The sequence below is a fragment of the Ictalurus furcatus genome, chromosome 3, assembly GCF_023375685.1.
Source record: "Ictalurus furcatus strain D&B chromosome 3, Billie_1.0, whole genome shotgun sequence".
Lineage (NCBI taxonomy): Eukaryota > Metazoa > Chordata > Actinopteri > Siluriformes > Ictaluridae > Ictalurus > Ictalurus furcatus.
The window spans coordinates 13,056,670-13,083,948 of NC_071257.1; the positions used below are offsets into that span (position 1 = coordinate 13,056,670).

A 27,279-nucleotide genomic window follows, 5' to 3' on the forward strand; every position below is an offset into this window, starting at 1 on the left:
AAGGAGACTCCAGGGTCAGTCCTTGATACGTTTCCTGCTACATGAGAATCTTCAGGACAAAGGACTTTGCCGTTTCATGGTAATGTAACAAAATGCTTTTTTTTGTCTTATTAACTTGAAGATAATAAACAGAGACTGGCGAGGGAACGTCTGTTAACACTGTAAGTGATAACAGGAACTAACTTGCAGCTTTTCAACAAAATTGAAAGTAATTATACACTGATTAAAAAGTATGACACGCCATTCTTTAATTAATGGGAAAATGCAACCGAATCCACTTTGTGACAGGCTGCATCACACCACCCTGTTGTTGATCATGTTCATGTGGCATCATGTCCTGTCATATTTATTACTTATGTAATTGAGCCTTGCTGAGGAGCGGTTTGGTTAGGAGCGTTTAAAGGAATGTTTCTAAGGTCAAGGACAACTTTGTCTGTTTACTCACTTATGACGAACAGATCCTTGGTAGACATTCAAGTGTAAATAAATCCAGGATGACCATTCAAAGAATGACCTTTCCTGTCATAGTGCATTACCACAGTTTTCACAGGTGTGAGCATGGGCAACTAGCTGTTTCCTCTTGTTGCTGTATTTTTCTTTTGAGTTGAGAAGTCACTTTTGAAGAATCCACAAAATTCCTTCTGATGTGTAGTGGTAGTCACTATCTTGCTGTATGTGCTTAAAAAGTAAGTACATGAATTTGGGGGAAAAAAGAAGAGGAGAATGCTTTTCAAACACTAGTTTGGTAATCGTCTTCTCAGTTGATTTATAGTCTTGAGCATTCGTAATGGCACAGTGCAGCACTGCTTACCGCTGGTCCTTCATGCTGACTGTGGTTCTCTCTCCTGAGGTAGGGATGACATGTATGCTGTTTAACAAGAAAGCCTAGAGTGATTTCTCCAACTGATCATGTCAGTTTGGCTGTCGGAGCAGTGATGGTGATACAGCGTCTGGGCGGCTGACCACTCACACTGTGCTTTCAGCAATGCTAGCAGAGGACAAAAAAAAACCCTAAAACCTCAGGCTGATCTCCTGACACAAGCTGGCTAGTCACTGACCATTAGCGTCAGTCGATGTAACAAAGATGTGTCACAGTAGTTCTCCCAACGGCCCTCTGCTCTCGTTTATTTTTGGCTCCTTTTCATTTTGCCATTTCTTTAAAATCCCAATAATTCCCTAATATCTCTCTCGTTTTAATTTTTTTTTTTTTAATTGCCTCAAATCCGTTAAATGTTTAAACAAGAATAACTGACATTTTGTAAAGCAGAACTTCAGTGGGTATACAATGCCCTCCACTAATATTGGCACCCTTGGTAAATATGAGCAAAGAAGGCTGTGAAAAATGGTCTTTATTGTTTAACCTTTTGATCTTTTGTTCAAACAATTCACAAAAATACTCTGCTCTTATGGATATCAAACAATTGCAAACAAAACACAGGTTTATCCAAAAAAAATCTTTGTTAAATATAGGTGTGCAACAGTTATTGGCACCATTTTAGTCAATACTTTGTGCTACCTCCCTTTTCCAAGATAACAGCTCTGAGTCTTCTCCTATAATGCCTGATGAGGTTGGAGAATACATGGCAAGGGATCTGAGACCATTCCTCCATACAGAATCTCTCCAGATCCTTCAAATGCGGGTTTCAAATCTCTCCAGATCCTTCAAACGACTCTCCTCTTCAGTTGCATTTACTGAAGATTAATGATTAATGAATAAGCTCTTATGAAACTTGTTAGTATTACTTAACACCATTCTCAGTTTTTAAGGGGCCGAAATGTATTTGTTCCTAGTTATATTCATTCGTATTAATATTAAGTCTCAATTGCATATGTTTCTGTTACCTACATTTCTATTAGCACTACAGTGTACAATGGACGTATGTTAATAGGAAACTTTGCGTTACTGAGTGTTGAGTGGTTTTTGGTAACTGCGAATGAAGAGTTCTGTTGTAGGGAAATGTAGCTGCATTTTTACGTTAAAATCATAATGATGTGTCTCCCTGTGTGCTTTTCCTATTATGGTACTTAGAACTGCTTCTTGGTGTCCTTCCTATTGCCAGTGGTCTTGTTGCTGATGTGTTGTGTGTTTTTTTTTTTTTTTTGGGGGGGGGGGGGGGGTGCTCGTCATTTTGTTTTGTTTTGTTCCAGTGAAGTCTGTCTTCAGGTAATTAATGCTCTTGGATTCTGGCCTGCTCTTGGTAGAATGAGATCATTCATGGCTGCAAGGCCTGGGATGATGAGTATTTGGCATCAGTGAAATTCGTCTCTAGAACATGGGAGGTTTCTGGGTAGGGTGATTAGGTCAGTAAGGGATGGAGGATAATTATAGTCACATGCCGGCAGATATAGGCTCAGTTGAAGGTTGCATGTCTGAATTAGAAAGGACAGCCAATGCAGGGGTTTCTCAAGAAATTGTCATGCTTTCTATTGCTTAAAACTTGTGTTATGGTTTCTGCTTTAATGAATGTAATAATTATTCGTATACATAATGAAAGTCAGCTCCGTTACATAAGTCGTTTCAAGAGCTTGGCTCAGTTTGGCACATTACCCATACTCATCCATGTTGTCACTATTTCCACCACTAAGTGAGCCATATTTAAGTACCCTTGTCGAATTTGGTTACCCTTCTTACCTAGGCAACATGTGAGACAAGCCAGGACATATGGGCTGAGCTAAAAATAGTGCAGACCACTGATTGATCAAACATGGTCCCAAAGAGGTCCTCCTGTCCTGATTAAGGTCTCTGACTGGAATTCCTTCTTTCTTGGAACAAATAAAAATCCTCAGTAGTTTCTCACTATTTTATATTTTTTCCGTTCTAGTGCATTGAAGAGGCCAGTGATTTAAATAATGTAAGCAGATTAAAAAGTAATGTTTTTATTTATTTTGTGTGTATGTTTTTATATATATATATATATATATATATATATATATATATATATATATATATATATATATATATATATAAACAATACACACACCGATCAGCCATAACATTAAAGCTACAGACAGGTGAAGTGAATAACATTGATTATTTCATTACAATGGCATGTGGTGGGATGTATTAGTCAGCAAGTAAAGAGTCAGTTCAGTCAGTTGATGTGTTTGAAACAGAACAAATGGGCAAGTGTAAGGATCTGAGCACTTTTGACAAGGGCCAAATTGTGATGGCTAGTTTACTGGGCCAGAGCATCTCCAAAACAGCAGGTCTTGTGGGTGTTCCCTGTGTGCAGTGGTTAGTACCTACCAAAAGTGATCTAATGAAGCACAACCGGTGACCCGGTGACTGGTTCATGGGCACCCAAGGCTCATTAATTCATGTGTGAAGTGAAGGCTATCCCATCTGGTCCAATCCCACAGAACAGCTACTATAGCACATATTGCTGAAAAAGTAAATGTTGGCTATGACTGAAAGGCAACTTGTGTATGGGGGTTGCATAGCCACAGACTGCACCTACAGTGAGCATCAGAACTGGGCCATGGAGCAATGGAAGAAGGTGGCCTGGTCTGATGAATCATGCTTTTATATCATGTGGTTGGCCTTGTGCGTGTGCATCGCTTACTTGGGGAAGAGACAGCACCAGGAAGCACCATGGGAAGTGGGCAAGTTGGCAGAGTCAGTGTGATGCTCTGTGCAATGTTCTGCTGGGAATCCTTGTATACTGGCATTCATGTTTGACAATACAATCTACCTAAACATTGTTGCAGACCAAGTACACCCCTTCATGGCAATGGTATTCCCTAATGGCAGTGACCTCTTTCAGCAGGATAATGCTCCCTGCCACACCGCAAAAATTGTTCAGGAATGGTTTGAGGTACATGACAAAGGGTTCAAGGTCTTGATTTGGCCTCCAAATTTCCCAGATCTCAGTGCAATCGAGCATCTGTGGGATGTGCTGGACAAACAAGTCCAATCTATCGAGGCCCCACCTCGCAACTTACAGGACTTAAAGGATCTGCTGCTAACGTCTTGGTGCCAGATACCACAGCATGTCTTCAGAGGTCTTGTGGAGTCCAAAGCTCGACAGATCGGAGCTGTTTTGATGGCACGAGGGGGACCTACACAATATTAGACAGTTGGTTTTAATGTTGTGGCTGGTTGATATGTATGTACAGTCGTGCTTGAAAGTTTCAAAATGTAGTTTCTATAATTCTGCATTAATATGAACTAAAACATCATCAGATTTTCCCAATGAAACAAATGAGATAAAAATATTATACTTGCCCATTTATTTATTGGGGAAAATGATCCAATATTATTTACAGTATACAATCTGTGAGTGGCAAAAGTATGTGAACCTTTGTTTTCATTATCTGGTGTGACCCCCTTGTGCAGCAATAACTGCGACTAAATGTTTCCGGTAACTGTTGATCAGTGCTGTACATCGGCTTGGAGGAATTTTAGCCCATTCCTCAGTACAGAACAGCTTCAACTCTGGAATGTTGGTTAGTTTCCTTACATGAACTGCTTGCTTCAGGTCCTTTCACAACATTTCTATTGGATTAAGGTCAGGACTTTGACTTGCCAATTCCAAAACAATAACTTTATTCTTCTTTAACCATTCTTTGGTAGAATGACTTGTGTGCTTAGGGTCATTGTCTTGCTACATGAACCATTTTCTCTTCAGATTCAGATATGGTTCTGGTATACATGAACAGATATGGTTCTGGTATACTGCAAAATTCATTGTTCCATCAATGATGGCAATCTATCCTGGCCCATATGTAGCAAAACAGGCCCAAACCATGATACCACCACCACCACCATGTTTCACAGATGAGATAGGGTTCTTATGCTGGAATGCCATGTTTTCTTTCTCCAAACAGAACACGTCTCATTTAAACAAAAAAAGTTTTTGTTCTCATCTGTCCACAAAACATTTTTCTATAGCCTTCTGGCTTGTCCATGTGATCTTGTGCACACAAGCAGCAATGCTCTTTTTGTAGAGCAGTGGCTTTCTCCTTGCAACCCTGCCATACACACCATTGTTGTTCAGTGTTCTCCTGATGGTGGACTCATTAACATTAACGTTAGCCAATGTGAGAGAGGCCATTAGTTGCTTAGAAGTTCCCCTGGATTCCTTTGTGATCTCGCGGACTATTACACTGTTGCTCTTGGTTGGTCGACCATTTCTGGGGAGGGTAACAATGGTCTTGAATTTTTTCCATTTGTTCACTCATCTGTCTGACTGTGCATCGGTGGAGTCCAAACTCTTTAGAAATGGTTTTGTAACCTTTTCAAACCCGATGAGCATCAACAACTCTTTTTCTGAGGTCCTCAGAAATCTCCTTTGTTCATTCAAGTCAAGTCAAGTGGGTTTTTATTGTCATTCCTTTCTATATCTTGTATATATTGGAATGAAATGACATTTCTTCAGGACCGTGCTGTAACACAGAACAGTACATGAGACTATATAAAGTGCAATACCCAACAGTGTGATACAAGTGCAAGAAAATAAATACACAGAACAAAACAACTAAATAAATACACAGGATAGTAAATACACAGAGCATGGACTGTAAACTTTTGTGCTATTGTGTAATGTAGCAGCACAAGTATAGCAGCAATATTGGCAGCAAAAACATGTTTTCAAAAACATAATATGAAGTGACTGATGCAGCTATTTACAGTGTGGTGTGCAGTGGTACTGAGTGATTCATGAAACATTTGCACAAACATTTTGTGAAGATTAGACTTTGGTAGATCCCTGTCCTTTAAATAAAACAGGGTGCTCACTCACACCTGATTGTCATGCCATTGATTGAAAAAACCTTACTCTAATTTCACCTAAAATTAACTGCTAATCCTAGAGGTTCACATACTTTTACCACTTACAGATATGTAATATTGGCTAATATTTAATACACAGCATTTGTAATATGTAATACAATCCCAATTCCAAAAAAGTTGGGATGCTGTGTAACATGTAAATAAAAACAGAATGCAATGATTTGCAAATTTCATAAAGCCATATGTTATTAACAATAGAACATATATCATGATATAAAACATAACAAATGTTTAAACTGAGAAAATGTACCATTTTAAGGAATTATGCCTGTTTTTAATGCAGTGCCGCTTGAGGGCCCGAAGATCACGAGCATGCAGTATTGATTTTCACCCTTGTCCCTTGCGCACAGGGATTTCTCCAGATTCTCAGAATCTTTTGGTGGTGATATGTACTGTAGATGATGAGATATTCATAGTCATCACAACTTTATGTTGAGGAACATTATTCTGAAATTTTTCCACAAATGAACCTCTGTCCCTTCTGAAATTAACCTGTAGCTGTTTTAGTAACACTTACTTCTCTAGCCTTTTCTTGCCCCTGTCCCAACTTTTTTGAGACTAGTTGCGGCCATCAAATTCAAAATTACCTTATTTTTTTCTTAAAATGGTACATTTACTCAGTTTAAACATTTAATGTTTTCTGTGTTCTATTGTGAATAACATATGGGCTTGAGATTTGAAAATCATTGCATTCTGTTTTTATTTATATTTTATACAGCGTCCCAACTTTTTTGGAATTGGGGTTGTACACAACATATCAATGGGATTCAAATTCGGGCTTTGACTAGGCCAGTGGTTTTCAAAGTGGGGGCCGCCGGGTGGCGCCCGGAGGGCCTCAACAATTTGGTTGGAGCCACCAAGCCCATCCCTCCCACTAGCATGTTTTCTCTTTCTCACTCTCAGACAACCACACACACACACACACACACACACACACACACACACACAATCAATTCCTAATGTAATGTAAAGATGTAAGATGTAATTATTAATAAAAAAAAGGGGGATATGTTCAGAAGTCTGTATTTTTAATGTCTTTTAAAGACATCTTGCAAAAGGTGGGCCTCGGTCAAATGTTAATGACATTTGGGGGGCCTTGCCCTGGAAAAGTTTGGGAACCCCTGGACGAGGCCATTCCATAACCCCCCATTTCTTCTTTTTGAGCCATTCCTTGGTGGATTTGCTAGTGTACTTAGGATCATTATCCTATTGAAGGGTCCACTTTTGGTTCAACTTCAACTTTCAGACAGATAAGCTCACATTATCTTTAAGCACTCTTTGATATGATGCAGAATTCATAGTTGAATCAATGAATGCAAGCTGTCCAGACCCTGAGGCAGCGGAGCAACCCCAAACCATAACATATCCACCACCTTGCTTCACAGTTGGTATGAAGTGCTTCTCAAGACTGCTCTTGGGCTGAATTTGCTGGGACGACCAGTCCCAGATCTTTTTAAATCCCTTCCCAGATTCATAGACATCCATGACGTTTTTTCTGAAGGCCTTACAGGACTCCCAAGACCTTGGCACGATGACACCACACACCTCAATATCAAAGGGAACACCAGACACTAGATATGAGAGGGGAATAGATACGACAGGCTCCACCTGCACTCCCTAAGCAGGTTCGAATCACTGGCACCTAATCTTGAACACCTGATTCTAATTTTATAGATTTGAAGGTGTGATTAATGTAGGGGTGTACTTACTTTTTCCATCTGACTGATTCACTGTTTTTGTTTTGAGAAATTTTGAAAATTACTACAAAATGTCACTTTTATGTGTCGTTTGAGAAAGTGTATCACCTTTATTAATACACACTGTTTCAAAGAGGATCAAATGTTTGCTTGTCCATATGTGTCAAAAAAGCCAACAATTTCCATAGGGTGTACTTATTTTTTCACATGACTGTATATATATAATGGAAGCTTCTGCTCCCTCCACCCGAAAAACACCCACACACACTCACCCACACCTGCATCCCCCACTGACCCCATCCCCACTTCGCCCCTAAACACACACACACACACACAAAATAAAACATAATTAAGTGACATGAGACACTGTTAGCTGCTTGAGGTCAGCTGAAACCGAGATGGTGTCTATATTTAGAGGAAACTAACACACCTAAGGGAAAATAGAACAGGAAAATGGAAGGCAGAGCAGACTGCCCCCGAATTGAACACGTCTGAATTAATTATCACGGCTGCTGGGGCAGCTGGATAACAGTCCGTGCTGAACCTGGCATGGATACATGGCCACAGTCATATTAATGCAGGGACATCGCTATGGCAGTGAGCAGAAGGATGTCCATACCCACTTTGCCACAAGAGAATGTAAAAACATCCACTCAATAGCACAACCTACCTCTAAGCACTGACTATGACCCTATAGGATTGACAGTCACTCAAAAAATACACACATTACACACACTTGCGTTGTGGTCTTAAGTCTGTCATTGTCCCAGGGCAAAGTCAGAGTCAAGATCCTCATTAAGAGGAATGGTAGCCCTCTAAGAGCTCACACACCCGCAGCCCTTGTCCATTTACTGACACTGAGATATAGATACACACTTTGATGCCTTTCCCATGTTGCCAACAGCCTAAAACAAAAAGGCAAATTAAAATATGTCCATGGATCCTTTAGAGATGAGAACAGACTATCATATTAATAATGGGTTCTGTGGGTTCAACATAAAGTTAAGTACCATTATTATTCAACTATTAGTGTGCGTGCTTAAATAATTCCAAACCTACATCATCTGTGAAATTTTTCACCTCAACAAAAAAGGTGAAAACTCTTGCCAATTGTGACAAGGTTTTAGCATGTCAAAAAATAATCAAGAATGGTTCTATTAAGAGGTACATTGGTTTTATACCACACTACGAAATAATTGTTGGCAAAGTTTACTTTCACGGTAATCATACATGTTTTATATGGCACAATTGGCTGAATAACCTTTCATTTTTAACATTTTTAAAGAATTTGTACATCCAATCTAATAAAAACTAAGGTTCCTGCTCATCAAATTGCACACAAATGCATGCCACTATAACCCACTGAAAATAGCAATTCCAAGCTAGCCATATACTAACCCTAAAAACCATGTTAATGAGTACTTCAGTTGACTTATGCAGTTGTGGCAGTGTGGTTTCCATGTGCATCGTTTTCTCCTCCAAAGGCAATAAACTTTAACTTCAAACCACCACGCATATGCAAACAAGGCATGAAATGGGCAGCACAGTAATTGTGTTACTGGTAGGGACTGCTTCTAGACATTATAGCATCTGGGTATTTGGCATCTGGGTTTAAGGTGACAAAAAGTTTGAAGTGACAGCTAGTTCACATGCCTGACTGACAAGAACCAATCAGTGCCAACGAGTGTCTATACTACACGGAAAAAATAGGATTGTATATGTGGAAATGTACAGGACATTATGTTCGGGGAAAAAAAGTCCAGTAGATGCATATGCTAATACATTATATCTTGTATTATCTCGTTTTTATATATATATATCAGTATCTCACAAAAGTGAGTACAACCCTCACATTTTTGTAAATATTTGATTATATCTTTTCATGTGACAACACTGAAAAAATTACAATTTGCTACAATGTGAAGTAGTGAGTGTACAGCTTGTGTAACAGTGTAAATTTGCTGTCCCCTCAAAATAACTCAACACACAGTCATTAATGTCTAAACCGCTGGCAACAAAAGTAAGTACACCCCTAAGTGAAAATGACCAAATTGGGCCAAAGTGTCAATATTATGTGTGGCCACCATTATTTTCCAGCACTGTCTTAACCTTCTTGGGCATGGAGTTCACCAGAGCTTCACAGGTTGCCACTGGAGTCCTCTTCCACTCCTCCATGACGACATCACGGAGCTGGTGGATGTTAGAGACCTTGTGCTCCTCCACCTTCCGTTTGAGGATGCCCCACAGATGCTCAAAAGGGTTTAGTCCATCATCTTCACCCTCAGATTCTTTAGCAAGGCAGTGGTCGTTTTGGAGGTGTGTTTGGGGTCATTATCATGCTGGAATACTGCCCTGCGGCCCAGTCTCCAAAGGGAGAGGATCATGCTCTGCTTCAGTATGTCACAGTACATGCTGGCATTCAGGGTTCCCTCAATGAACTGTAGCTCCCCAGTGCCGGCAGCACTCATGCAGCCCCAGACCATGACACTCCGACCACCATGCTTGACTGTAGGCAAGACACACTTGTCTTTGTACTCCTCACCTGGTTGCCTCCACACACGCTTGACACCATCTGAACCAAATAAGTTTATCTTGGTCTCATCAGACCACAGGACATGGTTCCAGTAATCCATGTCCTTAGTGTGCTTGTCTTCGGCAAACTGTTTGCGGGCTTTCTTGTGCATCATCTTTAGAAGAGGCTTCCTTCTGGGATGACAGCCATGCAGACCAATTTGATGCAGTGTGTGGCGTATGGTCTGAGCACTGACAGGCTGACCCCCACCCCTTCAACCTCTGCAGCAATGCTGGCATCACTCATACGTCTATTTCCCAAAGACAACCTCTGGATATGATGCTGAGCACGTGCACTCAACTTCTTTGGTCGACCATAGCGAGGCCTGTTCTGAGTGGAACCTGTCCTGTTAAACCGCTGTATGGTCTTGGCCACCGTGCTGCAGCTCAGTGTCAGGGTCTTGGCAATCTTCTTATAGCCTAGGCCATCTTTATGTAGGGTAACAATTCTTTTTTTCAGATCCTCAGAGAGTTCTTTGCCATGAGGTGCCATGTTGAACTTCCAGTGACCAGTATGAGGGAGTGTGAGAGCGATGACACCAAATTTAACACACCTGCTCCCCATTCACACCTGAGATCTTGTAACACTAACAAGTCACATGACACCGGGGAGGGAAAATGGCTAATTGGGCTCAATTTGGACATTTTCACTTAGGGGTGTACTCACTTTTGTTGCCAGCGGTTTAGACATTAATGGCTGTGTGTTGTTATTTTGAGGGGACAGCAAATTTACACTGTTACACAAGCTGTGCACTCACTACTTTACATTGTAGCAAAGTGTCATTTCTTCAGTGTTGTCACATGAAACGATATAATCAAATATTTACAAACATGCGAGGGGTGTATTCACTTTTGTGAGATACTATATATATATATATATATATATATATATATATATATATATATATATATATATATATATACACATACAGGTACTGAAAAGTTCTTTTTTTTCCATGATTTAATTCAAAAAGTGGAACTTTCCTATATTCTAGATTCATTACACAGATATTTCAGCCCTTTTTTGTTCTAATCTTTATGATTATGGCTTACAGCTCATGGAAATCAAAAATGCAGTATCTCAACATATTTTAATAAAGAATTTATTTGGAATGAATGTAGAATATATGAAGTATCACTTTTTGAATTAAATTAACTTTTCCACGATATTCACATTTTTTGTGATACACATTATGTGTGTGTGTGTGTGTGTATACATATGTGTAAATACACACACACAGTCGTGTGATTATTCATGTCTTAGAGAATGTCATGCAAATTGTTGGCTTTTTGGACAAATTTGGAAAAGCAAACATTTGATCCTCTTTGAAACAGTACCTATTAATAAAGGTGATGCACGCTATCAAATGACATTTTGTTGTCATTTTCACAATTTAAATGAACAAAAAACAGATCAGTCATATGGAAAAAGTAAGTACACCCCTACATTTATTACGCCTTCAAATCTATAAAATTAGAATCAGGTGTTCAGGATTGGGTCCCAGTGATTATAACCTGCTTAGGGAGTGCAAGTGGGACCTGACTTATTTATACCCCTCTCATATCTAGTGTCTGGTGTTCCCTTTGCTTTTGAGGTGTGTGGTGTCATCATGCCAAGATCTAAAGAGTTCTGGAAGCCCTTCAGATAAAAGGTTGTGGATGCCTATGACAGATAAGGGATTTAAAAAGGGATTTAAAAAGATCTTCAAATTATTTGAAATATATCATTCCACTGTGAGAAACATAATCTACAAGTGACGCAGATTTCAAAAGACTGCCAGTTTGTCCAGGACTGGCTGACTCAGCAAATTCAGTCCAGGAGACCGTCTGATGCAAAAAATAAGTCTCCAAGAACCCCAAAAAATAAGTCTTCCAGCTGTTGGTGTCAAACTGCATGCTTCTACAATCAGAAAGAGATTGCACAAATTTGACCTGCATGAGAGGTGTGACAGGAAAAAGCCTTTGCAAAACTACAATTTGCCAATGAGCATATAAGCAAAGACCAGGCCTTTTGGAGTAATGTGCTCTGGACAGATGAATCAAAGATAGTTATTTGGCCACAGTAACAGCAGACATGTTTGGCGCTGATTATAAAACAGCTTTTCAGGAAAAGCACCTTATGGTTTGGGGTTTCTTCGCTGCCTCAGGGACTGGACAGCTTACATACATTTATTCGACTATGAATTCTGCATCATATCAAAGAGTGCTTGAAGATAATGTGAGGTTATCTGTCCGAAAATTGAAGTTGAACCACAAGTGGACCTTTCAACCGGAAAGGATCCTAAGTACACCAGCAAATCCACCAAGGAATGGCTCAGAAAGAATGGAGGGGTATGGAATGGTCTAGTCAAAGCCTGAATTTGAATCCCATTGAAATGTTGTGGGGGGATTTGAAATGGGCAGTACATGCAAGAAAACCCTCAAAGTTCTTTGCAACTGAAAGAATATTGAAATAAAATTTGTAATTTTTACTGTGTTTTGTTTGTGTGTTATTGTGTGTTATGGTTTCCATTCTATTTATTTATATAGTGTGGTTGTCACCCAGATGCCAGTCTACAACACTGTCACTTAACCCTCATCAGCATCTGTAATGTGTAAGAGAGGGGAAAAAAGAATTGCAAAACTCAGATAGGTGTTATTAATTCTGGTAAGTGTACTTATGTAGTCGTACTACATCTACAAATCCTGTAATGATTATTGTCTGTCACACTGTCTGTGTGTGGTGGTGTCTTATTAATGACCAACTCCACTGTGACCCTATACTGAAGGTCATATGCCAGGCCTTGTTAGCACAGTTTTCACAACGACATGTCGGCTGTAGAGAGGGGACAGATGTTGGGTTAAGATGTTCTGTTACAGGGGGAAAAAGAGGGGAGGGGAGAGGGGGGACTCTGGAGGAGAATAAAAAACAGACCACAGGTTCTTCTAATGGAAGATCCAAAGCCTCTGTCAGCTGTCATGGTTAAGATTCCATTAATTGGGTGAGTTGACATAATGAGCCATGCTGAAGAAGGTGGAGGGGTTATAATGGTGATCTCAAAATTGTTTTGGCTCGTTTCAACTTTTTTTTTTTTTTTTATGATTTTGATAAAGGCTGTGAAAGGGTTGGTATCTAGCATTGACCTTGACCTTGACCTTGTCTATGTACCCATAAAGGTAGTCTGGTTTTTGAGGAGTAGTAAACTTGCTTTTGGTAGCTGACCTTGACCGTGACTATGTATGTATGTTTTCAGGAAGTAATAAATGCTTTCTTTGGAATCTGGTTTTAACCTTGAGTGTCCTTAAAGGTACAAACCCATTTTTTGAGTGAGAAATGCTGTTTTTGTGTGAAGGATTTTCAAGGTACTATAGACTATATATGTGCTGAAAATGAATATTTTAGAGCATATTTCAAAATCATGTTTTCTATGTTTGCATTATGGAGCTTACATGTTTATTTATTTATGTTTTAATTTTTAAAGATCAAGCATTTATTGCATGCTAATGTTTCTGCAAACCATAGTTTACAATGATGGTTCATCGAACCTGTGTTGTACCGTAAACAAAGCTGCAAGAAAATGGTGTTTTCGAGCATGAGTTACTACCAGAATTCTCCGCATGGGTTGGTCATATTGCTGAATCACAGTCCTTTTGTTATTATGTCCTCTAGATGGCAGTGTTAGCTCAAGGTTTTTTTTTTGTTTTTTTTTCCCTAATGGCAGCATGACATGGTCATTAATCATTAATGAGTTTTCTTGTAGCATTTACATACTACAGAGTGGTAAACATGTCTAGATGGTTCAACATTTTTTGTCAGGCTGAACACATTGGGTAAAACACTGCAACAGTTAGAGTAGGCAATAATCACCTAGCACATTTTACACTGCCTTTTAGAAGTGCACAATAATTTTACAGTAGATATGTGTGTGTGTGTGTGTGTGTGTAGTGTAATATATATATATATATATATAATATATATATTTGTTTGTGTGTGCACATGCGTAGTGATGTATTCATAATCTTATTATTGTCCAGCCCCACTATCAATCTACATTTACATTTATTCATTTAGCAGACGCTTTTATCCAAAGCGACTTACAAATGAGAAAATACAAACAAAGCAATATATCAAGCAGAGAACAGTGCAAGTGGTGCTACTATACAAGATCCGTTATTTGAGTTCTAGAAGAAGCAAAGTGTGCAGAGTAGAGGTGTAAGTGCCAGAGTAAGTTTTTTTTTATTATTGTTATTTATTATTTATTTTATTTTATTTTATATGGGTTGGTTAGGTGTTCACGGAAGAGGTGGGTCTTTAGCTGTCTTTTGAAGATGGTGAGAGATTCTGCGGTCCGGATTGAGGTTGGAAGTTCATTCCACCACTGAGTGACAGTTAGTTTGAAGGTCCTTGAAAGGAACGTTGAGCCACGCTGAGAAGGCACTATTAAGTGTCGGTCATTGATTGGTCTGTACATGAAAATGGTGGTCTATGCCATTCATTTGCCATTGCATGTAGTTATATTCATTTAATATTTTGTATTTTAAAAATATATATATATTTTTAGACTCTTTGGATAGATTCCTAACTTTGCTTAAACAGAGTAAAGAAGATGACAGAGATACAGCTAAACACAGCAAAGAAAAGTCCATGTATTAATCTCACATGTAGTCATGTAATCCATACTTGCACTTGCACTTGATCAGAGGAGTTTACGTTTCCCTTTTTGAGTCTGTATTTGAGTCTCAATGTTTCATCCAAAAGTTCTTCTTAACTTTTTCATTGCAGTGTCTTTGTCGTCTTCGGTCTGCACTTTAGGTGCCAAGAACTGGATTTCTCTAAAACTGCTTTGTGGTGAAAAGTATTTAAATAATGTAAAATATGTTTAATAATAAAAATAATAATAATAATTTAGTCTTGTAGAAATCCACAATAATACTTTTAAATTACTGTTAAATTAGTCAGTTGTATTCCTGAACAATAAACTGGATGTGTGTGGTATTAATCTTAATATTTTACTTGTTGTATCGTACTTCATCCATTAATTAATAGTTGATGAATGAGTTACTCATTACCTTTTTAGTAATTTAGAAGTCAAACCATGTACTGTTATTAGGTAGTTGGTACCCTTTAGGTTTCATTTTAACAGCCTTAAAAGGTCTTTGATGGCCAAAGTAAACTGAGGAATATGTGATTTGTGTGTATCAGAAATACTGTGTGTATTTCTTCGAGTCGTGGTAGCTAAGCCCTGGGAGTGAGCACCCGTATGGTATGGGTTAAAGACATCTATGTGGTCTGTGGAAATTCTTTAAAGAGGCTTCTTGGTCTATCATTACACAGACTTTTTATAGAATCACTTGGGGGGGGGGGAGTTTATAAGAAGAAATGTTTTTATGAGATTTTGTTTTTTGTTTCCTTTTCAGATTTATGAACTGTAAACTGTATATTTGATTTTCAGTATCACTAATGAAGCTGGAGCATCCATCTACAGTGTCAGTCCAGAGGCAGTAAAAGAAATGCCAGACCTGGATCCAAACCTGAGGAGTGCAGGTAACTATTACTTAATTATTACTATTTCTCTCTCTCTCTCTCTCTCTCTCTCTCTGTCTCTCTCACCATTTTAACCACCTTGACAGGAAAACTGCCAAATGTTTGTAATATAATATTAACATCAAAGTGTATTTCCAGGGAAGTTTTAAAATCTCACATTTCTTCTGAATTATAAGCCTGAGAGTTCCCTTCTATGCTAGGAAAGTAGCTGATCCAGATTTTTCCCTGCCTTTTTGGTCTAGTTCTATCTTATGATGCATTTGTGTGACAGTTGCCTCTAGGCCATGTTACACAATTACATCATGACCATGTTACACCATTACAACAGTCATAATTGACCGACCACCTCAAAGTTTTGCTTTTAACTTGGCCGTGCAGAACATAAATGTCTTACATTGTTTGCAGATCATTTTTTGTTGTTATTCCTGGTCCGACTAGATCTGTGTAACTCATTATGTTACTATAAAACAGGACTTTTCAAGCTTTGACTATGTCCTGGACCACACAGATGCTCAGTCTATAATCCCAAACACAAAATGCACACAGAAGGGTCTGGAAATGACTCAAATGCTCTCAAAAGCAGGATCCGAGAATTATTCCAGACTTCCTCTATAAAAGCAGTAAATCAACATAGCATTTATTGTACATTTTCTTCTGGTCAAGTGCAAGCGTGAACTGGGGAGCTATATTTATCCTTTTTACGAAAGCCATAAGAAATTGCAACATTGTGTGTTTGTGCATTTGTGTGTTCCATGTTCCTATTCATTGAATTCTGTAAGAATAGGAGTCCTCATTAATGTTAGCCTTCTCATTACACCCTCTTACAGTATCTGATTTCTCATCAATGTCTCTCTTTAAATAAGTTGGAGAGGCCGCTAATGTGTATGCCGTGCAGCATTGGAGATAAATGGAAACTGAGTGCACTCCTTCATCTCTTTGCTCTAAACAGCTGAATTGCTGTGTTCAGTCAGTCAGCGACTATGTGCTCAGTCAGTGATTGTGTTCAGTCAGTCAGCGCCTATGTTCTCAGTCAGTGATTGTGTTCAGTGAGTCAGCGCCTATGTGCTCAGTCAGTGATTGTGTTCAGTCAGTCAGCGACTATTTGCTCAGCCAATGATTGTGCTCAGTCTGTCAGTGACTATTTGTTCAGCCAGTGATTGTGTTCAGTCTGTCAATGACTATTTGCTCAGCCAGTGATTGTGTTCAGTCTTTCAGTGACTGTTTGCTCAGCCAGTGATTGTGTTCAGTCTGTCAGTGACTGTTTGCTCAGCCAGTGATTGTGTTCAGTCTGTCAGTGATTATTTGCTCAGTCGGTCACTATGTACTCAGTCAGTGATTGTGTTCAGCCAGTCAGTGACTATATGCTCAGTCAACCACTATGTGCTCAGTCAGTTACCATGTGCTAGGTCAGGGACTACATGCTCAGTCAGTCAGCCAATGACTGTGTTCAGTCAGTTGATCACTATGCACTCAGTCAGTCATGGACTACGTGCTCCATCAGTCTGTGACTGTGCTCAGTCAGTTAGTGGCTATGTGCTCAGTCAGTCAGATCACTATTCCCTTCGTTAATCAGTGACTGAGAGCATAGTCATTGACTGACAAAGCGCATAGTGACCTGAGGGCATAGTCACAGATTGACTGTGTTCAACTGAATATGCCCTCAGTCAGTCAGTGTTTATGCCCTTGGTCAGTGACTGTGTTCAATCACTTGGTCACAGTGTGCTCAGATGTTTTGTTTTGCCACTTAATGCATGTGACCCTAAACAAGTAGTTATGTGAAAATTGAGCCAGTGTATGTGTAAATAGTTCAGCCAGTGTGTGAGTAAATCTAACCGGCTTTTATTAATTGTTACACATAGCATCTTAGCATTATGTTAATTGACACATTGATACTTATTTGATATTCTTGAGTACCTGTGTTAAAAAAATTCTGTTAGAGGACTTTTACAAACCAAGTGTTTTTGAGAATGTTTCAATGCTTTATCATTGTGTGAATAGAGAAGTGTGTCAGTGGGTTTCTGAATTGCAGACTGTAGATAATACCTGTAGCCTATGTGTGACTGAGACTTTAAGTAGGTGATTGTGAGTGAAGGGTGGAGGTGGGATGCTGGATGATGATGATTGCCATGCCGTACTCACTGCATCTCTGCATTAAGCTCAGTGGGAAGCTACTGCCTGCAATAATATTTGCACTGGGATAGAGTTTCAATCGGGCCTTGTACAGTACATACAAAAGCACCGCTTTCCCTTGTGCTCCGTAATGTGGACTGTGTTTCCAAGAAGTCAGACTGAAACCAGCTCTTGTTCCCTAACATCATTTCTCTAAGGGTTTATGTTCTGTGTGTCTGTCTTTTCCTCCCCGACCCCCTCCCCGCCCCCTCTAACAGATTTTCATATTCTTTGTCTTGGTCATGCCCAGTTAAAGCTGAAGCATTGCTGAGTCTCCCTGGTAGCCCTTAGTAAGGCTAAACAAAATTAATAAAAACAAGTGCATCCAACAGCTCATGCTACCCATGCTTATTATTAGCATCTGGGTAAATTGTATTGCCAAATTTAATTGAATTTTATGACTTGTAATGTACAGATTGTCAGATTTTTTTTCCTTCTTAATTGAGTTATTTGGCCTTATTTGTCTGGACACATAAATTGTCTCCTGTCTTTGTTTAGATACTAAACTTATATAGTGACTATTGTGTGTGTAGACTGCACCCCTCTCTCTCTCTCTCTGTGTCTCTCACTCTCTCTCTCGCTCTCTCTGTCTCTCTCTCTTTGTCTCTCACTCACTCACACGCTCTCGCTCTCTTTCTTTCTCTCTCTCTCTCTGTGTCTCTCACTCTCTCTCTGTCTCTCTCTCTCTCTCACTGACACGCTCTCGCTCTCTTTCTTTCTCTCTCTCTCTCTCTCTCTCTTTCTCTCTCTCTCACACACACACACACATTCTACTGTATTTGGTTTGGTGCATGTGATGGCATATTCATCTGTAGCTCAGGCTGTTAAATGATCCTGTCATGCGTTCGCACTTAAACATCATAGCATGTTTGTTGATTTTTCCTTTCCAGCCACTCAGCCAAGACCCAGTCTGAAAGGCTTTTAAAAAGTTCCAATGTACTTTTGTTAACTTAAGGACATACTAAAATTATACCTTGCTCCGTCTGATTAATTTACTGGGCTGTAATTAATTTGAACTGGTCAGCTGTATCTATATCAACAGCAGTGCATTAATTACTATACTGTGACATACCAGACAGATTAGTCTTGGAAGGAATTACAGTTAGTAGTTATAGTTTCTCTATACCTAGCTTTGCATTTTGTGTCTAACCTAAAATTTTATTGTATTTTATTTGCTTTTTTTTTTTTTTAAATCCCTTTGTCACCCCATAGCAAACAGTGAAAATATATTTTCTCATTGCTTAATAGTGATGATAATAGTTTGTGGGTTGTAGAAGGCAATTGTTGCACATGAGACTGTACAGTAGTTAGTTAACGAGAGTGGAATTCTGTGTGGAGTTTTTTACGTTTAGCCTGGTGCCAAAACAAAACAAAAAAAAACAAACATTTGCATGGCTAATTTATTCTAATTTAATTTGATCTGCTGGTTCATTAAAGGAGTAATTTCTGGTCCTTTGAAATTCCAGTTGATTGCCTGTGTCTTTCTGGCTGTTGCTGCTCTGACAGAGGTTTTTCCTGAATTTCTCCTCAGTGTCGATTGGAAGACGAGTTCAGGATCCTTTGGCTGAACTGGTCAAGATTGACCCTAAACACATCGGCATTGGTACTTACCAGGTCAGTGATGTGACTCGGACAGTACAGGCAATATGGTTGAGTTGAATGGGAGTGGACTGTTTTTCCGACAAAAGAGGCAGCTTTTCAAGTTTGATTTTGTTTTTAAATCTGTGCAATATTGCACTAAATAGAATATGTTAACGCTGACATTTTTGCAAGTAGCCAAACCAAAGTATAGATTATGATTTAATTAACTTCATGTAATCATTTAAATACTCTTTGTGTAGAAGGAATCGGTTAGACCAGGTATTGCATAAGGCCTCGACAACTTAAATGGTTAAATCCGTTAGCTTTAGGTATAATTCTACTTAAGTCCGTTTTATCCACTAATCTACCCACCAAAATGTTACTCACTAAAGACATCAAGAATTTGAGATTACAGTATTAGATTGTTGTCCACACCATGATGTGATTTGGTGTTTCTTTAACTCTACTCAAAGCTAACAAGTAATCCTAGGCACCACACCAGCTGTCTAGCACTGGCTAGGATCTTAATTTTTGAGTAATAAACAGGAGTCAGCTGGACTAGGGAGCTAATCATGTTTTCTGTCTGTTTGCTTTTGCAGTCTCAAGTTCGAACTAATCCATTTTCTGACATAATTAATTCAATTAAGTTTGCCGACAGCATCATATGTTGACTCAAGACCTGAGGCTATTTGTATCCTCTTTTCTCCCTCTTTCTCCATTATTCTGTCCTGCTGTTCCTAATGCTTGCTTTCAGTCATCCTCTCTTCTTGACTTTCATTAGAAAACATGGCCTTCAACTCTAGAGGACCTCTTGGCAAAATAAATGCAGATTAGTTCACTGTAGAAACAGTTTGTTGTACTTAGTAGGCTGGCAATTTAGAGGGAAGAATGTGTGTTTGTGTGTTCTTTGCTTGTAGTGTATGTGTTGTGTTTGAGTGTTCCTTCTAGATGAAAAACATACAGAAAATCTGTCCGCACCCGAGCAAAGGGGAAGGAAAGCAAGCATGTTTGAAATGTGAAAAGCATCAACTGTCCACAAGCACTGTAGCTTCAGGCCTATCTTCCCCTAAAAGGCATGTAAACTTAACGGCTGTTGGGCGGCTGATGGTCGGCTGTTAGGGCGGCTGTTAGTCGGCTGTTCTCTAATGGTAGGGTTGGCGACTCGACATGCCGAATGAAGTTTCCTTGGGCAAGTCAAGTTGCTCCTGATGGCATGAAGCTCTGCTACCATTGGTGTGTGAATAGGTGAATGAAAACCAGTGTAAAGGGCTTTGTAGAACCTCTAACCACTAAAAGTTCTATGTATGTATGTATGTACAGTATCTCACAAAAGTGAGTACACCCCTCACATTTTTGTAAATATTTGATTAAATCTTTTCATGTGACAACACTGAAAAAATGACACTTTGGTACAATATAAAGTAGTGAGAGTACAGCTTGTGTAACAGTGTAAATTTGCTGTCCCCTCAAAATAACTCAACACACAGCCATTAATGTCTAAACCGCTGGCAACAAAATTGAGTACACCCCTAAGTGAAACTGTCCAAATTGGGCCCAAAGTGTCAATATTTTGTGTGGCCACCATTATTTTCCAGCACTGCCTTAACCCTCTTGGGTATGGAGTTCACCAGAGCTTCACAGGTTGCCACTGGAGTCCTCTTCCACTCCTCCATGACGACATCACGGAGCTGGTGGATGTTAGAGACCTTGTGCTTCTCCACCATCCGTTTGAGGATGCCCCACAGATGCTCAATAGGGTTTAGGTCTGGAGACATGGTAGGCCAGTCCATCACCTTCACCCTCAGCTTCTTTAGCAAGGCAGTGGTTGTCTAGGAGGTGTGTTTGGGGTCGTTATCATGCTGGAATACTGCATACTGATCATGCTCTGCTTCAATATGTCACAGTACATGTTGGCATTCATGGTTCCTTCAATGAACTGTAGCTCCCCAGTGCCAGCAGCCCCAGACCATGACACTCCCACTACCATGCTTGCTTGTAGGCAAGACCCACTTGCCTTTGTACTCCTCACCTGGTTGCCACCACATGCTTGACACCATCTGAACCAAATAAGTTTATCTTGGTCTCATCAGACCACAGGACATGGTTCCAGTAATCCATGTCCTTAGTCTGCTTGTCTTCAGCAAACTGTTTGTGGGCTTTCTTGTGCATTATCTTTAGAAGAGGCTTCCTTCTGGGATGACAGCCATGCAGACCAATTTGATGCAGTGTGTGGCGTATGGTCTGAGCACTGACAGGCTGACCCCCCACCCCTTCAACCTCTGCAGCAATGCTGGCAGCACTCATACGTCTATTTCCCAAAGACAACCTCTGGATATGATGCTGAGCACGTGCACTCAACTTCTTTGGTCGACCATAGCAAGGTCTGTTCTGAGTGGAACCTGTCCTGTTAACCCGCTGTATGGTCTTGGCCACCGTGCTGCAGCTCAGTGTCAGGGACTTAGCAATCTTCTTATATCCTAGGCCATCTTTATGTAGGGTAACAATTCTTTTTTTCAGATCCTCAGAGAGTTCTTTGCCATGAGGTGCCATGTTGAACTTCCAGTGACCAGTATGAGGGAGTGTGAGAGCAATGATGCCAAATTTAACACACCTGCTCCCCATTCACACCTGAGACCTTGTAACACTAACAAGTCACATGACACAGGGAAAATGGCTAATTGGGCCCAATTTGGACATTTTCACTTAGGGGTGTACTCACTTTTGTTGCCAGCGGTTTAGACATTAATGACTGTGTGTTGAGTTATTTTGAGGGGACAGCAAATTTACACTGTTACACAAGCTGTACACTCACTACTTTACATTGTAACAAAGTGTCATTTCTTCAGTGTTGTCACATTAAAAGATATAATCAAATATTTACAAAAATGTGAGGGGTGTACTCACTTTCTTGTTCTTGTGAGATACTGTATATATGTGTGTATATATATATATATATATATATGTATATGTGTATATATGTATATGTGTGTGTGTGTGTATGTATAAATGTTGTCAGTTCTGTTAGTTATATTTTGACTTACCCATGATGCTCGCACCACACATGCATGAGCGCACAGTGATGCTCACACATGCAGACAGACTGTGCAGTAGTACGAGTGTCTTTGGTCCATCCCATAATTGAATGTTGCACTCTTTTGCTGAAGTTCCCCTGAACACACACACATCTGTCAGCACTCAGCGTTTATTTACCCTGCCATATGATCTGGGTAGGGAGAAAGCAACATGAGCTGCCTCTCCTCTGCATTGACATGCTGAGTGATGAGAGTGGCTGCTTTTGTGTGCAGTAGGTCAGCGTAGAAAATCTTTTTCTCCATTTTGAACATAGGGCCATATTACTTGTGCAAAAATCCTCTATGCTCCCGTTTGCCATTTTAGCTTATACTTGATATTCAAGGTGGATGAATATTGTTAAGGCATGACCTCTACCTCACCAGATGCACCTGGAACAGCAGATTAATGTTATGTAAGCCTTTATGAACTTCATGTAAAATCCTCTATATGCATGGCTTTTTTTTTTAAACTGATTTTGTACCGGCTTGTGGTTGATGATCAGTTCCACATCCCCGTACTTCTGTCAGTGTTGTGGCTTGTCACAGGAGGTGGGGCGTCCTGCATTTTGGTTTATATAGTGAACTGTCAGTCACTGTGTGAAAGGTAGAGTGAGTGTGTTCAGATTTCCTTAGCCTCTTAAAAGTCCCAGAGGGCACATTTTACCATCTTACCCAGCTGTGTGGAAAAACACCACACACAACCCCGGATATTAAAGGAGCTGTCACTCTCCTAGAAGCCTTCTCTCTCTCTCTCTCTGTGTAGTTATCTATGTATGCAAAACTCTTACTCTCCTCGATGAGCGCAAAACACAACTCTCTTAAATAAGTGTCGATGTACGTCTATGTAGAGGGAAATATTATCGTCTACATTACAGAGCAAAGCATACTCGAGCATAAATTTTTTTGTAATTAAAATTGATTGAAATCACCAGCCTCAGGAAATTACCGGTCTCTGTCTTTTAGGCAGGCATTTGGATGATTCAAACAGAGTAAAGAAAAAACTGCAGTAAAGGTTGCCCTAAATGATACTAAGAAGAAAATCCTATAAGCTTTTTTTGTGTGTGTGTGACTGTTGAGACAGGTTTTGCTGTGGGACAGATTAGAAAAAGAGCTCGAGCAAGCTGAGAAGGTGATGTCACTCCAGTAAATGCCAGCTTCCTTTTTGTAATGGGTCTTAGCGATTTGCTCCCTGCAAAAATCTTTTCCCCCAAGGCAAGAGAAGGAAATGAGGGGAAGAGTACCGATTGACATTAAGTTGACAGATGACGATGATGTTGATGGATAGTTACGACTTAGTGTAGCGTGGGAAAGTGAATGATGTGAGTGAATGATGATGTTCACCTTCACCTGCCTTAGACACGTGATTTCGTCACTGTCTGTGTCTACAGGCTGTTAAAAATGTTGCTGGCTTTTCCAGGCAATAATATCAATATTTTATATATAACATATTCATAGGCTGCCGTTGTCCTGATTTGCTCAGTATAACAGAAACTTGAAACTTTTTTGTGCACATCAACTTTTTACATTGAACAAAAACGCGTCTTTTAATTAGCTAGCTCGCCCTGTGATTCTGCTTAATTCTGTGCCAGTCTGTTCATATGTCACCGATGCAAAGTTCTGGTTGAAGTGGAAAGGTTTGCTTCTTAATAATCTCACAGCACACTGCTCATGTCGGATGGTGAACTGAATTGTTTCCCTGAAGGTCCGCTCAGTCTCAAGGCTGATAGTAGCATGCAAACCCATTAACTCTAGCTACTTAGCTAACATAAAGTATAGAGAACAACAACAAAAAAAATCACCTCTGGTGCCTAGATATTACCTAATCTGTGTTCTTTGTGTATTTTGTTATCTGATCGTTTTTTGTTGTTTTTTTTCCCCCCAGTATTTTGTTCTCCAGTCTGTCAAAAACATTTGGTACTCACCAGATAAGGATGCCCTAGCAGCTCAAACACAGCGCAAAGGGTAAAAAGACAGGTCAGGGAAATTTACACACACCGACAGGGAGCAGATGACTTGAATGACTTACTCTCACTCTATGTAACTTGAGGGTTTTTTTTTTTTTTGGCTTTTTTTAAGTATCCCCACTTCTGTAAACGGTATTTAGTGAGCGCAAAGGTGGCGGATCTGAGCATGCACAGCAGTATCAGCGAGCATGGTCTTTAAAATGAAGATGAGGTGCCTTGAATTGCACCTTGTGAACACGGAGCAGTAACGCGAGTGTGCAGAGAACTGTCGCACACGAGAGCACTTCGGTTCTGCGACATGCATTTCCTTTCCTCTCATTTCATGGCACCTTGCGCTCATTTTAATGATCATGCTTACTGACTGCTCAGGTCAGCCGTCTTCACGCCCTTTATTAAAGATATTGTTTAAATGGCATAACATATTCAACATAAAACTTGGCGCAAGGAGTTTATTGCTAGCAGCAGATGGCAGCAACTAACAGAAACAGTGATGAACAAAGTGTTTCCTTATTGCTTAATATTAAATAGGCTACTCATTTCAATATCAGTATTAATATCGACAAGTAAGTTGTATTGATGCATGACTGGTATGCAGCATTTAGCTTGTTGTATTTATGCCCATATGTACGATTTCTGCAATTAATTACGGCAGTTCTTGTTTCAGGAACCTATGCTAATATTGACAAGGTTTCTCCATCTACCGCAATCCTATCCTTGCTGTGTCTCCCAACAAGTGTCAGGATGAGCTCAGCTGTTTTTTGCTCTCATGCATTTGGGTCTTTCATGTTTTGCTGAAAGCGCAGGTCTCTGGTTACGCAGAAGGCAAAGGGTTGGGAGGTATGTAAAGGGATCCCCCAATCAAACATCTTTTGTGTTTTCATCTCTCTCTGGGAAGTGTGTTTTCGGAGCCTGCAGCTGGTTAGATTCGTGTTGGGTCACGAGGGAGAGGGAGAGGAGAGCAGCGCACTGATTGACATCTTAGAATGGCAGGTTTTCATGAAAAAGCTGTTAACTGGGCCGAGTGCGGACAGAAACACTTTGTTCTGGCACTGGGGCCCATCCAAGCCAAATAGGACCTTGCACCTGAATTTAATCGTGCCTGTGTGTGTGTGTGTGAGTGTTTGTAAGTGTAAGAGACTCTCAGAAGCCTGCTGGAGGTGAAGCAGAGTGTGGAGAGTGTGTCTTCAACGTATGTGTTTTTTTTAGGGCTGGCCTTTCCCTTGTGCTGCGTGATTATTTGTGTTAAAGCAGTGTAGTATGTGTGTGTATATATACATTTTTTTATATATATATATAATATGAGGAAAACCGGACAGGCGAATAAAATGTATGCGCTCAAAAGGTATGCAGACTCACACCAGCGTTTCTCTTCTTATTCCCAGATGTCTTAATTGAGTTTGGGCTGTTTTGTCTTCAGGGCAGCCACTCTGCACAGATATGTCAGAGCTCAGCTGTCAGCGTTCTGTTCCAATGTGAACAAGGAAGAGAGGAGCTGTGTGAGTTAGTGAGTGAGTGGATAGAAGAAAAGATCATTATCGTTTTTAAGTCAGCCTAGTGTTTATCTAAGTACAGATAGATTTTTTTTGGATACCATAGTTTGGACAGTCTACCCTGCAATTTTGAAACTACAGCTGAGTACTGCATATGGATGTATTAGGGCCTGTACAACAAAACTAAGTTGTAGACCTTTAGGTTCACTGTCTGGTGTTCAAATTTCACTTTATTATGCAGACCCTGAGCCTTTTTTGTTTTTTTACTTTGTAATCACGGGTGTACCACGCCCCTGTCTATTTTTTGTGCAGCTTTGTTCAGTCAGGAGTGATACGTCTTGGATACCGTTACTCTTGTGCTCCCAACCCTGGAGTGACGGACAGCCCGCCAACAGACACAGATCATTGCCAGTTCTCTTGCTTGATCATATGCTGTCTTTGTGGGTTTTTCTCCCCAGTATGTTACTGCTAATATTCACAGTGGGGTTGTCCAAGCTCATAAATTAGCACACCCCTGCGCATAACTGCCCGTAACTGCCTTCTAAAATAGTTTGTTGTCTATCATGATTGATGGTGTCCTAATTGGCGTGCATTCCTATGCCGCTGTGCCTGAAGGCGACATTTTTGGGTGTCTTCCTCTTGTAGTCTGCTCAAGGACTGTGAGAATTTTCACTTCATCCGTGCCTGAGGCCCTGTGCAGCCAAATGGCTGCCAAGTAGCTAGCCCTAGGGGTAGGGTGCAACTATCTGGGAACCTGTCCACACACTTCTCAGGTTGCATCCCACCACTAAGGAGCTGCAGTTTTTTTAGGTCACGAACTAGGAAATACTGGTTATGCTTTGTGGAAAGTCCCTTGAGGGTGTGTTTAAGTATTGCTGATCTGCTGTCAGTCAACTTACCTGAGGGGGGTGGGGTGTTTGGGGCGTGGGGGTGTCTAGTATCACAGTTGTGCATTGCATCCAGATTAGCGTTCAATGATATGTGGCAATAATGTATCAATGTTAAGTATAATCACAAACAAACTCCAAACGTTTTAATTTCAGCAGCTCCTCCTCTTTAAATAGTGTTAAAACTGTGCGTTTAGTTTCCTTCCTCTTTCCCCAATATACATTCCAAAAGCATTCTGGCGTAACTGTCACCTCTCTAAAGTTACAATGGGAGTGTGTGGGTTGCTCAGTGGTATTTTACATGGGTGCTTTCCCTCACATGAATGCTGTTCTTGTGTGAAAAACTGTATGGCATTACAGGTGTTTTCCAGTAATGGGTACCATTAGAAAATCATAGTTATACAGCTAAATATTTTGCCTTTCCCCCCTCTTTTGCAGATGTTACTCTAATCTAATCTGTATACAGCTGCAGTTGACTGTTATAGCCACTAGAAGCAAAGTAAAAATGCCTATAGCATTAAATGAAGCTTAAGA

The 27,279-nt window shown here is 40.0% G+C and overlaps 1 protein-coding gene across 1 annotated transcript in view; it reads left to right on the top strand.

The window, feature by feature from the left end:
• srbd1 (S1 RNA binding domain 1) overlaps positions 1-27,279 on the top strand; it is a 73,504-nt gene that overhangs the window by 22,245 nt on the left and 23,980 nt on the right. Inside the window, exons 14-15 of the mRNA XM_053620828.1 lie at positions 15,492-15,583; positions 19,284-19,366. Of these exons, the coding sequence (XP_053476803.1) occupies positions 15,492-15,583; positions 19,284-19,366 (175 nt within the window). The remainder of the gene's footprint in view (positions 1-15,491; positions 15,584-19,283; positions 19,367-27,279) is intronic.